Source organism: Vigna umbellata, chromosome 1 (assembly GCF_029865625.1).
Source record: "Vigna umbellata cultivar VRB3 chromosome 1, Vumbellata_1.0, whole genome shotgun sequence".
Taxonomy (NCBI): Eukaryota; Viridiplantae; Streptophyta; class Magnoliopsida; order Fabales; family Fabaceae; genus Vigna; species Vigna umbellata.
The window spans coordinates 18,378,553-18,395,697 of NC_142165.1; the positions used below are offsets into that span (position 1 = coordinate 18,378,553).

At 33.4% G+C, this 17,145-nt stretch overlaps 1 protein-coding gene across 2 annotated transcripts; it reads left to right on the forward strand.

Annotated features, from left to right (window-relative positions):
- Positions 1 to 9,558: 9,558 nt before the first annotated feature.
- On the forward strand, positions 9,559 to 16,411 carry LOC124839845 (uncharacterized). Of its 2 annotated transcripts, none has more exons than XM_047315776.2 (13): positions 9,559 to 9,839; positions 10,070 to 10,241; positions 10,461 to 10,541; positions 12,312 to 12,406; positions 12,486 to 12,604; positions 13,004 to 13,114; positions 13,292 to 13,401; positions 14,600 to 14,909; positions 15,078 to 15,155; positions 15,239 to 15,292; positions 15,397 to 15,486; positions 15,600 to 15,677; positions 16,030 to 16,411. In XM_047315776.2, exons 1-13 carry the CDS (start codon positions 9,830 to 9,832, stop codon positions 16,081 to 16,083), a joined length of 1,362 nt encoding a protein of 453 aa, XP_047171732.2. In that variant the 5' UTR covers positions 9,559 to 9,829; the 3' UTR covers positions 16,084 to 16,411. The 2 variants fall into 2 exon arrangements, with proteins under 2 accessions (XP_047171732.2, XP_047171733.2); XM_047315777.2 differs by having other exon boundaries at positions 10,172 to 10,241.
- Positions 16,412 to 17,145: the final 734 nt, after the last annotated feature.

The following is a 17,145-nucleotide window of genomic DNA, read 5'->3' on the forward strand; positions in this document are numbered from 1 at the left end:
GTTGAGATGCGATGAATTTATTGAATGAGTTTGTTGGCTGAAATTGATCTTGTTGGAAGGTCTGGAGTAAGGGTTCTGTAATTGCTTATATATGAGTATTAAATAGATATACAGATACTGTTTGAGGTTGTTGTGAGATGAAGTAAAAATATTAAAATTAGACATTTTAGATTTAGAGCATAAGACAACAAGGTAGATAAATTAAATAAATAAATTGATTAATTATTGAGGGCCTCCCTTTGTTGGTAGGATAGAGGAACCTTAAAAACCTGAGTTGGCACATCCCTGATCATAGAGCAGCCCTGGCCTGGTCCAGTCAGTTGTGACTAGTCATATGTGCTGACGTCGAAGGTGAGTTTGATGCGTTCAGACATCTGGGTCCTCTCCGGTGACCAATTGGAGTAAAGAAAAATCTCTACTAGGATGAAAATAAAATAAAACAAGTTGATTGTAGATGCATAATATTATCATGGTAAAAATTTCATATATATTTTATTTATTATTACATTGAGCCCAGACTTTAATATGTAGTTCCTACGATATGTTGATATATTTTGGTTGATCCATGATCTTTGTTTGGTGAAAATATGTTGAGTTATACTCGTTATGGGCAAAAATGAGTTTATAATATGAAGCATAATATATGGTAATATGTTTAATTTATTGATACCAAAACGGGTTATTATAAATTCTTGATTAAAGAATGAACATGATTGAGTTAGGTGGATAAGAGGGTATGAATTGTTGGTTTTATGAAATGTTGGAGTGGATATGAGAAATCATTACTTATGAAATGATGTTTACTACCGGGAGTAGTATGTTCGAGTTATACCATGAGAGTTTGGTATGAGCAAAGTAACACCTGAGGTTTATGAAAGCAGGCAGAAAGTGGTCTGACCATAAGGCTTTGACATAAACATATGATTCGTAAGTTATAAAGAAGCAGGCAGAGAGGGGTCTGACCATAAGGCTTCAGAAAGTAAGACATAGTATATAAGTGAGGCTTAAGGAAGCAGGCAGAGAGCGGTCTGACCATAAGGCTTCATGAGTAAGCATGGTACACTTGTAAGATTTATGGAAATGGGAAAGATGACTTTGATAATGATGAATTAATGACACCGGAATAATGATATTTTATCAATTGCAAAAATACATGATTATAATATTTTTATTACAAGTTTAATGATTTTATGATAAGGTTGGCTTACCCTTATTTGTTTGTACTATGATCATATAACTCATGTTATATGTGATTAGATAATGTTGCAGATGCGGTTGAACAAGCTTAGAGATGAGAGAGATGCGGGCAAAAACTTTCAGGGGTTTTTGTAAAAGAATAAATTTGTATGGGGAAGATTATGTTGTGTAAAACTTATAAGTTGAAATTTCAATGGTGAAGACTATATTGTTTAAAGTTTGTAAGTTTGGTATTGTACTTTGGATTAAATGAAATAAAGTTTGATTGTTTATAAGAGATATCAAATTAATTTAGTCTCTACTATCAGTAATACCCTTTAAAATAGTAGGGTGTTACATTTTGGTATCAGAGCAATGGTTTTCGAAAATATTTTGGGACTCTGGGGAGTGAAATTATTATTCTTAGTAAAATATCAATTGAGTTGATTCTTATTTTATTGGAAACTAGACTCAAAGAGCTTCAATTTGACTACTCATACGCATATTTTGGACTTCGGGAAGGGGTCTAACCGAGCTGGGGAAAACGTGACAGTTTTGCTATCTAGGGGCTAGCGTCCAACCTTAATTTTAGGTGTAATTTTTTTACAAGTTGCAACTTTTTGGAGTGAGTAGGTTGTGTTCTGCACTAGGAGAACATTTTGGGACCCTTTGGAGACTTTCCTACCATGTTTTAGGGCTGGAAAATGGTTTAGAATGGTCCATTGGTTGTTTATTATTGTTAAGTGCCAAGTGCATGGGTCCTTAGTTGTCTAAGGCATCTTCTTTTAATTCCAAATCAGATTTGGAGTTTTGGAGGAGAGTAGAGAGGTCCTTGGTGGGAGGTGAACGAAATCCTAAGTGTCCTAAGTGTGGAGGCTGACTTGGTCTAGCAAGGAGGAGATGAGTTGCTCTCTTTGAAGAAGAGTTTAAGGTGTTTGAGCCTTCAAGAGGTAAGGGGAGCTAACTCAACTTGATTTCTAGAATTTTGTAGTTAGAAATATGGTTCCAATTGCTTGACTTTGATGAAGGGGAGCTAATCCTTTATTGTTATGATCATGAATATGAATATGTTAAAAAAAAAAAAAAAAAAAAGAAAAAAATTTGGTAATGGTAGTTATATATTGACTTGTGTAAAATTTGGTTTTCATGATTATAATTTCTTATTTTCGAGTTACTGTGGTGATAAATTTCTATTAATTGTTTTTACCGTTGGATTTAGCTAAAATTTTAATATGTGAATCCTAAGACATATTACTAAACTTTGACTGTTCGGATTTGAAAATAGAAGTCTGTACTGGGAGAAATAAATCCTGTAAGTTTGAGTAAATTAGTTACCCCTGTAGTTCTGTTACTAAGTTGTCTCAGTAAAATATAGAATTCTGACCTATTTGACCGTTAGATCAACCTCAACATTTGATATAGAATCCCTAAGACATATTAATACATTGTGACCGATTGGATTTGTAATTAAAGGTGTATGCTTAGAGAAAGAAATTTCGAAAGTTTGAAATATTTGATGAACACTATAATTCTGTTCTTACGTTATATTGGTAAAAATTTCATGTATATTCCATTTACCGTTAGATTGAGCCCAAACTTTAGTATGGAGTTCATAAGACATAATAGGTGATCTTGACCGTTCAGATTTGGAATTAGAAGTCTGTGCTTAGAAGAATTCATTCCGTATTTGGAGTTTAACCGAGAACCACTTAAATTTCTGTCTCTGAGTTAGCTCGGTAAAACCTTCATATCTACTTAGTAAACCGTTAGATTAACTTGAAAACTTTAGTATGAAGCGCGTAACAGATAGGGACATACTTCGACCGTTCGGATTTTAGATCGGAGGTACCGATTTAGGGATATTAATTTCGTAACTTCTCAGGGATTTCAATATTGCTTAATTTATGTTTTTGGATCATTTATACAAAATTGATGATTTCTGCCTCATTAACCGTTGAATTGGACTGAAAATCTTACCATATAATCTAAACATGTTGTTGATTAGTTTGATTGGTTCAGATTGTCGATAAATAATATGTTGAAAAAGGTAATTTGGTTAATTTGTGCTACTTTGATAAGTAGGCAGGATGAGATGATGAAGGAAGAGATAAAGAGAATGATATAAATCGGGCTACTTTGATAAGTAGGCAGATTAACTATACTGTGCTACTTTGTAAGTAGACAGTATTGTCTTGTTGCGCTACTTTGGTAAGTAGGCAGAAGATCTTGTTTCATGCTACTTTGGTAAGTAGGCAAATTAATTATACCGTACTGCTTTGGTAAGTAGACAATAATGTCTTGCGGTGCTACTTTGATAAGTAGAGAGAATAACTTGGTTTGTACTACTTTGGTAAGTAAGTCAGATAAGGTGAAGTTGTAACACTTTGATAAGTGGAATTTTAAATTTCAGAAGTTTATGAACTGTGTGAAATTTTATTTTAGAAGACTTGTGTTGTAATAAATCACTTAATATTTTGTTGGTGTTGAAAATTGTTAAAGAAAAGTTGTATATGTATTTTTGTGGAAAAATAAATTGTAACGCCTAAATTGGGGTATTACACTATTGGGTATCAGAGCAATGGTTTTCGAAAATCCATATCTCTTTTGTAAGTAATCTTTTGTTAAATAGTCTTTGTTTAAATAAATAATTTTCGAGGACGAAAATAAATGTTGTTGGGGAGATTGTAAGATCCTTGAAAATATTTGTTAGATACTTAAAAAAAAAAAAAAAAAAAAAAAAAAATTAGTGAATAGTAAATTGTGAATAGTAAATTGTGAATAGTAAAAAGTGAATAGTAAAAAAAAAAAAAAAAAAATTATTTTTGGAAAGGATAAGTGTTACACGTAGCATTGAGATCAGAATTCACCAATTTGCAAATAAAAAATTATTTTTGTAATAGTAAAATGAATAAAAAAATGAATAGTAAAAATGAATAGTAAAAATGAATAGTAAATTTTTTTACTATAAATAGCCAAGGGGGGAGGCTGGAAATTTACACCAAAATTCTAGAGAAATTGTGAGAGAAGAGAGTTGGAGTAAATTCTAGTTGAAGAGGGGAAATTCTGGAGGTTTCCGGAGAACGGTTTGAGAAGAGAAAACTAAGTCTGGAATAGAGGTAAGGGGAGTTACATTTTGTTTGATATTATTTTGAGTCTTGTATATGTTGCTTTTAGTTTATCTTACATCTTGAATGTGAAGTATTTTGTTTCTGTATGATTTTGAATTTTGGATGAGAACATGCTTCTTTGTTTAGATCCAAGTGTGATAGTTGTAAAATGTGATGTTGATTATGTTATGCCATATGTATGCTATTAATTGTTTATTGTTGTATTTTTGGATGGATTAGAAGTTGTCTAACCGGCTCTGCCAGATTCAACTTCTTGTTTCCCATACTTTATATTGTTTTCCTTATTCGTTTTTTATTTTTGGATGGATTAGAAGTTGTCTAACCGGCTCTGCCAGATTCAACTTCTTGTTTCCCCAAACTATTTATTGCTTTACTTATTTATTTTATTGCATTTTTGGAAGGATTAGAAGTTGTCTAACCGGCTCTGCCAGATTCAACTTCTTGTTTCCCCAGAAATTTTATTGTCTTATCTATTTTTTTTATTGCATCTTTGTGGAAGGATGAGAAGTTGTCTAACCGGCTCTGCCAGATTCAACTTCTTGTTTCCCCTGAATTTTTATATTAATATTATTTTGATGGTAAGGGCAACTAATTATTTTTGTATGAATTTATAAATATACGAATGTTGAACTGGTGTTCTCTTGCGAAACTGTTTTATGACTTTTATTATATTGGGTGTTATAACTGAAACTGTTAAATTGTACATGTTGAGATGCGATGAATTTATTGAATGAGTTTGTTGGCTGAAATTGATCTTGTTGGAAGGTCTGGAGTAAGGGTTCTGTAATTGCTTATATATGAGTATTAAATAGATATACATATACTGTTTGAGGTTGTTGTGAGATGAAGTAAAAATATTAAAATTAGACATTTTAGATTTAGAGCATAAGACAACAAGGTAGATAAATTAAATAAATAAATTGATTAATTATTGAGGGCCTCCCTTTGTTGGTAGGATAGAGGAACCTTAAAAACCTGAGTTGGCACATCCCTGATCATAGAGCAGCCCTGGCCTGGTCCAGTCAGTTGTGACTAGTCATATGTGCTGACGTCGAAGGTGAGTTTGATGCGTTCAGACATCTGGGTCCTCTCCGGTGACCAATTGGAGTAAAGAAAAATCTCTACTAGGATGAAAATAAAATAAAACAAGTTGATTGTAGATGCATAATATTATCATGGTAAAAATTTCATATATATTTTATTTATTATTACATTGAGCCCAGACTTTAATATGTAGTTCCTACGATATGTTGATATATTTTGGTTGATCCATGATCTTTGTTTGGTGAAAATATGTTGAGTTATACTCGTTATGGGCAAAAATGAGTTTATAATATGAAGCATAATATATGGTAATATGTTTAATTTATTGATACCAAAACGGGTTATTATAAATTCTTGATTAAAGAATGAACATGATTGAGTTAGGTGGATAAGAGGGTATGAATTGTTGGTTTTATGAAATGTTGGAGTGGATATGAGAAATCATTACTTATGAAATGATGTTTACTACCGGGAGTAGTATGTTCGAGTTATACCATGAGAGTTTGGTATGAGCAAAGTAACACCTGAGGTTTATGAAAGCAGGCAGAAAGTGGTCTGACCAAAAGGCTTTGACATAAACATATGATTCGTAAGTTATAAAGAAGCAGGCAGAGAGGGGTCTGACCATAAGGCTTCAGAAAGTAAGACATAGTATATAAGTGAGGCTTAAGGAAGCAGGCAGAGAGCGGTCTGACCATAAGGCTTCATGAGTAAGCATGGTACACTTGTAAGATTTATGGAAATGGGAAAGATGACTTTGATAATGATGAATTAATGACACCGGAATAATGATATTTTATCAATTGCAAAAATACATGATTATAATATTTTTATTACAAGTTTAATGATTTTATGATAAGGTTGGCTTACCCTTATTTGTTTGTACTATGATCATATAACTCATGTTATATGTGATTAGATAATGTTGCAGATGCGGTTGAACAAGCTTAGAGATGAGAGAGATGCGGGCAAAAACTTTCAGGGGTTTTTGTAAAAGAATAAATTTGTATGGGGAAGATTATGTTGTGTAAAACTTATAAGTTGAAATTTCAATGGTGAAGACTATATTGTTTAAAGTTTGTAAGTTTGGTATTGTACTTTGGATTAAATGAAATAAAGTTTGATTGTTTATAAGAGATATCAAATTAATTTAGTCTCTACTATCAGTAATACCCTTTAAAATAGTAGGGTGTTACAAACGTGAATATTGATTTCATATCTTACAAATTTTACAAATGAATTTTATAAATTGAAAGTTTCAGTAAAGAAAAAATTAGTAAATATTACTATATTATTAATAAAGGGTTAAATATATATTTTTTTATCTTTTAATACAGTGAATGTTACATCTCATTTTAATAGTATAAAACTATCAAAATGAAATGTTACATGCTACAAGAACAACTAGGTAAAACAAACCTCCTTAAAAGAAGATATATACTCCTTTAGATCTACCTAGCAACTCATATGTTTCTCCCTCACCTCTTGCTTGAACAACTGAAAAGATGAATCTTAAGCTCACACCATTAGGTGATCATCGCAAAAGAGAAACAACATACAAAGACATCTGATACAAAAAAGCAAGGGTAAGCTAGATACCAAATAAATCATATCACAATTATAATGTAACATACATAAATCATTTAAATCACATATATCAACCCAAACATCTTAACATGAAAAGACCTCGTCAAGACTCATCCAGATTAGGTATGAATGTCGAACTATTGGTAGTATGTGCACTTGTATGGTACAACTGGTACTCCCCAACACCATACAATGTTAGTCCATATTCAATGCCTAGGGCTAAACTCAAAGCCTATAGACAAGAACCTCCTGCTACTTTCACCACATGCATAATTCCTTTTTACTTGAGAATGAATGATTGTTAGAGTGTCAGAATAGACTTACCATTTCAAAGCTCCATAATTCATACAACAACATCAACATCAACCAAGGCACTACCATGAAATCTCACCTTGAGTCATGGAATTACGTCCACTAAACATACTTCAAATACATACATAACATCAATAATCAAACATTATGTATTTCAATTCATATTACAATTCAATTCATACTTCACAACAAGTAGTAGAAACCAATCATTCAAACATTCACATACATTGTACACACTTTAAGAAAACATATAAAAACTTAGTTGAAAATCTGATATTTTCGCTCAACGCACCAAGTCTGTTCGCTCAGCTAAAGCCCACTCGCTCAGCGCAATCCACTCGCTATCCAGATAAAATTGATAGTACTCCCAGACCTCAACCATTCGCTGAGCGCACCCTCTCGCTGAGCGAAAGTCCTTAGACAAAAAACCCATTTCTACAACCACTCGCTGAGTGAATCCACTCGCTGAGTGAATCCACTCGCTGAGCGAGTCTGCATAGTCTACAGCACCAATTATGTATAAGTACGCAACCTATACCAATTTTTACCAATTCTATCTATTTTTCCCAACTTCTAACTCTCCTAGATTGTTTTATATACTCAATTAAACTTAACTAAGTGTGTCTAAACCCTTCTAACATCAATCTAAACAAGTAGCCTCAAGATTTCACCCAAAAACTTACAAAAACTCAACTTATAGACCCAAATTGAATTATACCCTTTGTGGCACAATCCCATGTAACTTAGAGACTCTAATAAGTCCCATATGACTCACCAAGACTCCCCAATCTGTTCATACAAGCACAAAACCTACAACTCAGATTTTCACTAGTCGACTTCCTAAAAATTGAGTTCTCAACCAAGTTGAACTCTACCTAATCATCATCACACACTCACACTTCATATTTCTTCTATTTTAATTGTTAGAACAACTCACAAATCAACTTATAACCAACTCCCAATACTCCTAGCCAATTCAAAACACTTCTCACATAATTTCCTTGCCCAAAACCTCATTTTTAGACCAAAATAATATACACCCAATAATAACCATTGCTCCCAATAATTCAATCATCACAATTCACTTCATCAACACCAAATCCAACATCAAAACTCATACAAACAGATTCAACATAATTATACAACATTCATCATCACCCAAAGCAATCAAACATAAAATTGATTTCTATACCTACACTCACAAAACAAAATTTTACTTCAACCATTCAATATTCATACATTCTTTAACATGCACAATTAACATGATTTAAAGAAAACTCTAGCTTCCCTTACCTTATATCGACGGTACAAAGCTCAAATAATGCCCCGATTACTTCTCGCACAAGAAATTTCTAAAAACACCCATGAATCACCAATTGGCGATTGGAGACAAATCTTAGATCACAAATTGAACCAATAATCAAGGAAGAAGATCACTTGATACATGTAAAACAGTTCCTCTTTGCATGATCAAGGATCAAGAAAAGGAACAAGAAAGAGATGAAAACTTACTTACTCTAAACACCAAATTGATCGGATAGAATGGTAGACCTTAACACCGTTATTGTCTAGGGACCTCCCGATCGTCAAATAGATGTCTTGAGATCAATAACTCTTAGAGAGAAGGTAGAGAACTATAGAAAAGTAGTTTATAGAGAGATGATACGTTTTAAAATAATGAAACTCATTTATAACAAAACTATTTATAATAAAACTGTTTAATATTAAAATAATCGAATCTCACTATTTTTTTTAGACTACCACCAAAACACAATTTTCTAAGATTTTATTGTGAAAATTAAAATTAATTATTTTTTGAAATTTTAAACTAATTTATTTTTATAACTAGTTTTTTCATTTAAAAAATTTTAAATTTATTTGAGATTTAAAACACAAATTAACATTGAAAAAAGACATGTGAAATCGTATTAACAAAATTAAAACTAAACTTAATAAAATTAAAAAAATAAATTCACACATTAAAAATATATATAAATTATAATCCTATTAATAAATTAAAGAATTAAAAATATCAATTTACTCTTTTTTTTCTTATTTATTGTTTTCCACCCACACAACATCTAACTTAACTCATTTTTTTTTCACTTCCTTTATTTCCAAAATGTGTATAATTACAAAAATTAGCTCTAAAAAGAAAAAAAAGAAAGAAAAGAGAATGACAAAGTTCATTTTGTCAACGGTTTGTGATGTGCCACGTAATCACTCCACACGAGGCAGACCACGTTCCGAATATTCCACACCACCCGTTTGAATAATTCCCTTTCAAGCTTCCACCCAGTACAGCAAGCACAAGACCACGCCACACACCCTTCCTCATTTTTCATCTTCACATCAAAATTTCATCACAGATAAAACCAAACACACCCTCTCTCTTCTGTTTCTTCTTCTGAATTTTCATGGCTCATCATTCACCATTCTACCTATCTCTCTCATCCTCCTTCTCTCCCAATTCCGTTCCCTTCAATTCCCTCCTCCTCACACCTTTCCATCGCATTTCCATTCCGTCTCGTGACACTTTCTAACGCTCTGTACTCAACAACAGCGTTGGAACCGTTGCCGTTATGGGAAAGCGTAAGAGCTCACAACCATATCATGTTATATTTAATTTTCTAGGGTTTATTCTTCTTCTTAGTTATTGGATCCATCGCGTATTAATTGAAATTTCTTAGTTGGTTAACTGACTGACTAATATGAGCATGTTAAGTGCTGTTATTATGACGTCGAGGCGAATGAATGACGGAGTTTGAATTGAATGAAGTTACTGGTTGTTTTTGTGCTGTGTTTCGGTTATGTATGAGTAGGTAATTCTCAACGTAAAAATGCTGCAATGTTGGATAGCGACGATGATAGTAGTAGTGTGAGTTCGTCGTCAACTTCGCGAACTGATCACGTCTCCGTCTCAGGGAACGAAGAAGTGCTCTTCGATCAAGACGCTCTCCTCGATCATGCTCTCGATGCCTTGGACGAGAAAAGGTACTTGGTTTACAGCTGCAAATTCCAAATCTAAAATTATAACAAGTTTTATTTTACGAGTAAACTCAACTAGTGGAAAATCTTCATTGGTATGACTTTTAGACTAGTTAGTTATTATTATATTTAACAACTTACTGTACATGATGGTTTATGGTGTAAAAGATTTTTACACTATCAATGCATGTATAAATTTTGTTAGCTTTTGTTTTGGAAATAAAGGAGTTCCACGAGGGAGAGAGCATTGTCGGTGATCGTTGGGGCATTCAGTAGCAACTTGCAGCATCAGTTTGTGGATAAGAAGTAAGCAACTAACGAGTTTTACGTTATTTGACTCTGTTTCTTTCTATTGTATCATTTATTTACCTAATTGCATTGTATGTGTTACAACTTGCTAAAGCAACATAAAGAAAATTGATACATGTGCTTTGTCCAACCTAGCCACATGTCTTGTATTGGAGTGTTTCTGTTTCCTAGCAAGCTCTTCATTAGAGCTTAAGAAGATATCTTTGGCTTTGAGTTTAACTATATTTTGATTGTGTTGGAGATCTCGCAATGTCTAGAGATATGACTAAAATAGAGTATATAAGTAAGAGCAAATATCACTTTACAAGTCGATTTTACAAGGTTTTACAAGTCGATTTTACAAGGTTTTACAAGTCGATTTTACAAGGTTTAATTAAGTCAGACATATATTTCCTTTCTAAGAGATTGCATATAAAGGATGAGTTAATTTGGGGAAGTCCAGAATTTCAATTTAGTTCTGAAAGCTGAAATTTGTTTTAGCAGTGTTTCTTTAGCGGTTACGGCTATTGTCACTTTTGATTGGCTTTTCACATCCCACATTGCTCACTTTCATTAGTAATTTTTAGGGCTTAATTACCTACTTAGTCCCCATGTTCGGAGGTAATTTGCTGTTTAGTATCCGGTTTTAAAAATGTAGGCATTTGATACCTATGTTTTGAAATTTGTATCAATTGAATCCTACCCACTTAACGCCGTTATAAATCTAACGTTTTTTCTGACTGTGTATGTGATTTGTGGACGAGCGGTTATGGACGAGCGTTCGCTTCGTTGGACGAGCGTCCTCTTCTGCCTGACTGGGCGTTCGCTTCGCTGGACGAGCGTCCTCTTCTGCCTGACTGGGCGTTCGCTTCGCTGGACGAGCGTCCTCTTCTGCCTCGCTGGACGAGCGTCCTCTTCGCTGGACGAGCGTCCTCTTCGCTGGACGATCGTCCTCGTCGCTCGTCCACAAACGCTCGTCCACAAATCACATACACAGTCAGAAAAACGTTATAAGGCGTTAAGTGGGTAGGATTCAATTGATACAAATTTCAAAACATAGGTATCAAATGCCTACATTTTTAAAACCAGGTACTAAACAGCAAATTACCTACGAACATGGGGACTAAGTAGGTAATTAAGCCTAATTTTTAGTGTAGTTGACAGAATTTAAGAAATTGCTATGAAAAGTATTTAGTGTAGAGTACAAATGAATAGGAAATTGGAGTTCCAATAACACCACGCCCGTTTACTTGCCAAAAATGAAATTGATTGAGAAAGTACTAGAGTACTCGGTGTATGAGATTCCTCCGTGTATATATTATAGCAACTCTTTCCTGTTTTGAATGACTAAACACTAAAATAAAACCATCATCCTTTGGTGCTTACATTTCCTTCTTTAGACTTTTATGTCTAGAAATTTCAGTGTTTCTGACTTGTCAAATTAACAACCAAGTTATCAAATTAATTTCAGTGTTTCAGTCGAGTAATGATACTGGTGTATTCAACACGCTCGCACTTTTGTCTTTTATGCTGTGTTCTTAAATCTTATTATTTCTAATGTACTTGCGTCATTAACTGGCTGGTTTATGTGCAAAACTACATTAATCTGAAAAAATTGTTATAAGTTTCCCATATATATTTCCTATCCTTCAATAGGATGGTTACTACTGGATAGTTACAATGTCAAAAAGTATTTGTGTTCGGAACAGAGATGTGATATCTTGCCCATCGGTTTATTTATTGCAATAAATATGATGTTTCTAACCTTGAGGTCCTTTCCTCTATCAGATTTGCTACTTTATTGCATCTCTGTCTTGCTTCAATAAAAAAGGGATCCAAAAAAGCATCTGCAAAGGAGATAGCTTTGGCATCACATGTCATTGGTAAGATTTGGATCATCTTATGAATGTATAATGTTGCGTTCATTCATATAATTAAACATATAATTTGATTATTTTGTAGGTTTGCTGTCTCTGACTGTTGGATGTGGTGATAATCGTGCAAGGGAAATATTTGAGGAAACAGCTCGTCCTCTTGATGAATTTCTCACATCTAAATCAGATTTGACAAAAATTCCTTCAGTAAGTATTAGCGAGATGCGGATTACTTTGTTGCTATTGTAGCTGTTGTTCTCTTTTGTAAATTGGGGCCATGAATACCTAGCCCATTGGGCTTTCAGAAGTCAGTTTTCTGTCGTGTTTTTGTTTCTAATCAGTTGTAACTAATTATTACAGTTTCAACTGATTCTAGAAGTATATATAAACTCAGGACAAGCTCTCAGTGGTTAGATATCAAAATACCAAAGATTTCTCAATACTCTCAACTTTCTATCACTTTCTCATGTTTTACTTTCTCATGAATTTTAACAGTAAGTAGGAGTTTGAATATTTTGGAAAGACTTGTGTACTAAAAATTTGCCTTATGATTCATCTGAGACACTGATTCTGAATCTTTTCTCTTCAATGCCATTTATTCTATAGTTGCTTGGATGCTTGGCTATAATCACTTTTGTTGGTGGGAATGATCAAGAGGAAACAGAGAAGTCAATGGACATACTGTGGCGAGTGATTCATCCCAGATTAGGTTCCAATGTAGGAATTTTTTCAAACATACTGTTAGTTTTATTTCTATTTTGTTATTAATCCAAAGTTTTATGCATCTCTTTTAATAATTGTTTTATTTTCAATTATTATTGCACTTTTTTTTCTATATTAGCGCTCCTAACTTTTCTACCTTAAATTTACTTCCTTAGCTATTTTGTTGTTTAGGTAGTTACAGTCAAACCTTCTGCTCCATTAATAACTGCCATCATATCTGCTTGGTCCTTTCTCCTATCTACAATGAGCGAGTTCAAGCTAAATTCTAAACATTGGCAAAAGTAAGATATCCTGTTTCTGTGTATCCATTTTCATTTAATCCTGCACTAGTTTTTGGTATTTCGAAAAGTTCATAACTTACCTTTACATGGATTTAATTAGCTTAGTTCTACAGATGACCTGGGTGCAGTTAGTTGGAACTTTCCTCCTAAAAACCAACCTTGAGTGCATTTCAGATCTGCACTCTAGACTTCTTAATATTGTTACCTAGTTCTTGACTCGTTCTTCTTTGATATTGGGGAAGAGAACAAAAAGCCTCTGTGCATTCATTGTTATATTTGACATGCAGTTTGACTGGAAGTTTAAGTGAGGACAGGGAGGATGAAATTTTGTTGTGAAGGATTATGTTATGAATACTTGTAACTTTTCTCCCATGGAACTTGGAATAACATGCAAACTGGGGGCAGGGAAAATGTTAAAAGAATTATTAAAATTAAAGTATATTAAGGACCAGTTTAGATGATGTAATTGAACTTATTGTTTAGAACCTTCCTTTCTTAAATAATCTATAGGAGATTTCAAGAGAGATGCAATAATGGGAGAGATTATAGGAGATTTCCTATTTACAAGGAGTAATTGCTGGGGATTCCTAATGGCTATCTATAAAAGGTATAAAATAATCTATTAAAGACATAATCAATTACATTTATACACATTAACATCCCCCCTTAAATTGATGTTGGTAAGTCAACCTGCAACAATTTGCCAACAAGGAACTGATGGTGCTGTCTAGTCATAGCTTTGGTAAAGATATCAGCAACTTGAGGATCGATGGAGATGTAAGGGAAAGAGATGATATTGTTGTTAAAGGCTTCTCGGATATAATAACAATCCACTTCAATATAATGTTCATGAAACACGGGATTTGCAGCACTTGTATTATCGACATGAAGAGGTGTAGATTTGGGTTGTGAAAAACCAAGATGCTCCAAAAGACTACGTAACCACGCCACTTTAGCACAAACAGACGGCACAGAACGATATTCAATCTCAATAGAAGATTTAGAAACACGATCTTGCTTCTTACATTTCCAAGACTCTAGGAATTGTCATGAGTTATGATTCTAATTCTTAAAGGCCTCCCATAACATAATTAAAATTAAGATCCAAATTCAATTCCAACTCCAATTCCAAACTCCTTATTCAGTTATATATTTAAAATCTTGACTATGTTTTTGGCTTGTTTCATTGTTAATGCAGTTCAATATCTTATTTATCAAGTCTTTTAGACAAGGAAGATCGGCCTGTACGTATTGCTGCTGGTGAAGCACTAGCTGTAATTTTTGAGAATGGGATTATAGAGAAATTTTCTGCTGATTCTAAGGGTGCAAGTGCAATGATTCAAGAAGAGATTAACCTGCAGGAAAGTTACATCCATTTACAAGGATTGAAAAGGAAGGTCATCAATCAAGTCAAAAACCTTTCTGTTGAGGCTGGTGGAAAAGGTTCTGCTAAGAAAGATCTTAATAATCAGAGGAACTTGTTCCGAGATATTGTGGAATTTTTTGAGGTACTTGAGTTTCCTTTCTAATTAACTGTAGTTTATATTTTAAAAAAAGTCTTGTTACCTTATCATGTGTTCAGATTCTGTAAACAGCCTCTCGGGTTGTAGGGCTGTGTACATCTACCCTTCCCAAACATCATTTACTGACCTTACATTAATACCTGGTGTTACTAGTATGGTTACTCTCCTGAAGTTTCTATGAAAATTGGTGGTGATTCACTGCAGACATCTTCATGGTCCCAAATGATACAGGTTTTTTTTTTATCTTTTTCATTCATCTTTTTCTCTGACAAAAGCTTCACTTTCTGTTAAACTTTAACATACATTTTTTGCAGTTGAACTTTCTCAAGCACTTTTTAGGGGGAGGAGGATTCATCAAGCATATGCAGGTTGGCTTTCTCTTGGCAATTTTCATCAATGAAATTTTAGTTTTGCTGAAAAACTTATTATTTCCGTGGTTAATTTATTTCCCCCTTCTCCCTTGTCAAATTAGGAAAATGAGTTCCTTCAAGATGTATTTAATTTCACACCAAAGAGAAGATATCTTAATAACAACGAACATCGGATGTCTAGCGGTGAAAAGGTTGGTTTCTATGACTGATTACTGATTATATGTTTGCTACTCTCACTTGTTATATACTTTTTTTCCCTGTTTCTTGTCATTGTGTACTTATCTGCATTATTGTCCCTCTTCAGAGAATGTTCAAGTCTCCAAATTCAGTTCAGAACAAGGCTAGGACACAATTACTTAATAAGCAACGGTTGTTATCTGAGGTTGGTGTTCTTGCCATGTAACGATCTTAAGTTTTATTTTCCCGTTTAAAGTGCTTGTTGAAGTACTTTGATAATTTTTGCTACAATAAACAACGGGCTGGTACCTTCCCAGCCCTGACGTTGGAGCGAGCTAAGGCTCCCTCTCAATTTCAATGTGGGGGATTTCTGAGACGTGACATTCATGTGAACTGTCTCAATAAGATCACTTTTGTTTGATACAAAACTGTTAAGTTTTCTGGCCACAATCATGCTTTGCCATTTATATAATCATCTTAAATATAATGGGGTAACTTATTAGTCCTACGTTACTGAAGTTTTTTCTCTTCGTTTTTTCTCTTCTGGTAAACTACAGGGCCGAAATTTGGGTCACTACGCAGCCAGTATGGTTGACGACGAGGCGTTTTGAGCGGGATATGTAATTATTATCAGGAATTGTGTTCATTTCATGATTCGATCATTAATTTTATACTTAAATATATTTTTTTTCTCCTGCCCTTATGACTTAATGGCAGAAAAAATTATTTCTGCATACTATGCCAGCTTGGCATGTCATATTTATGCCAAAAAACATCGTATGCATGTTCTTAATTAAAAACTCAAATGACTTCACTGGATTGAGACTATATATTGTAACGAGCTTGTTAGCTGTTTACCCACTAAGAAGAACCGATCCGGTTAGCTTGCTTATTGTTATTGTAAATTTGTAATGCAATAAAGTTAGTTTCCTGGGATCACAGACCGTGTTTTTTCCCCCTTATTTTAGTTTCAATTGGAAGACGGCATCTTTAAATAGATTTAAAGACTTAGAAATAGCGAGTTAAACATTAAGTAAACTAGCAAATTTTAATCTGAGAGATATTAACATAATAGTAATATTATTAAGATAAACCCATTCAATATTAATGATGCTGGTATCAACGTATTCTTTATATTTACCTGGTACCTTTTTTTATTTTAATAGTTTTGTTTGATATAAAACAGTTAAAAGTTTCGCTCCGGTAAGTAAATTTATGGACAGGAGTTATTCCAAACCCCTAATTTCTGAGAAATATTGGAAAATGCGATGAAGCTGTAAAGTATGAAGGATGAGGGAGAAGGAGGTTGACATGACAGAAGCATGTGGTGTGTGAGTAGGAGAAAGTCGCTGGTTGCTGAAGGAATCTCGGCTGCAGAAAATCAAGAAGCGACAAAACTAAAGGTAAAGCAAAAGAAACTACCACTCCATGAGTCCAAGCTGCTTTATTACTATTATTATTATTATTATAAAATATTAGTAATACACTTTTGACAATTTTTTATGTTTAAATTTTATTGAATCTAACATTTTATACAATCAATATTTTATAATATTTTCAATAAGATATATTTTAAGAAACTATAATAGAAAATGTGTTACTCACTTTTTTACATTGATTCTCTTGATAGATTCCCGCCAAATCAGCTCCACATGATAGCCGCCTGAGCTGGA

What these genes read in the sequence shown, in the direction of transcription:
- LOC124839845 (XM_047315776.2), top strand. An exon ending in ATCCCAGATTAGGTTCCAAT is followed by an intron (nt 13,115 to 13,291) that starts GTAGGAATTTTT and finishes TTTGTTGTTTAG; the next exon opens with GTAGTTACAGTCAAACCTTC. An exon ending in AGCAACGGTTGTTATCTGAG is followed by an intron (nt 15,678 to 16,029) that starts GTTGGTGTTCTT and finishes GGTAAACTACAG; the next exon opens with GGCCGAAATTTGGGTCACTA.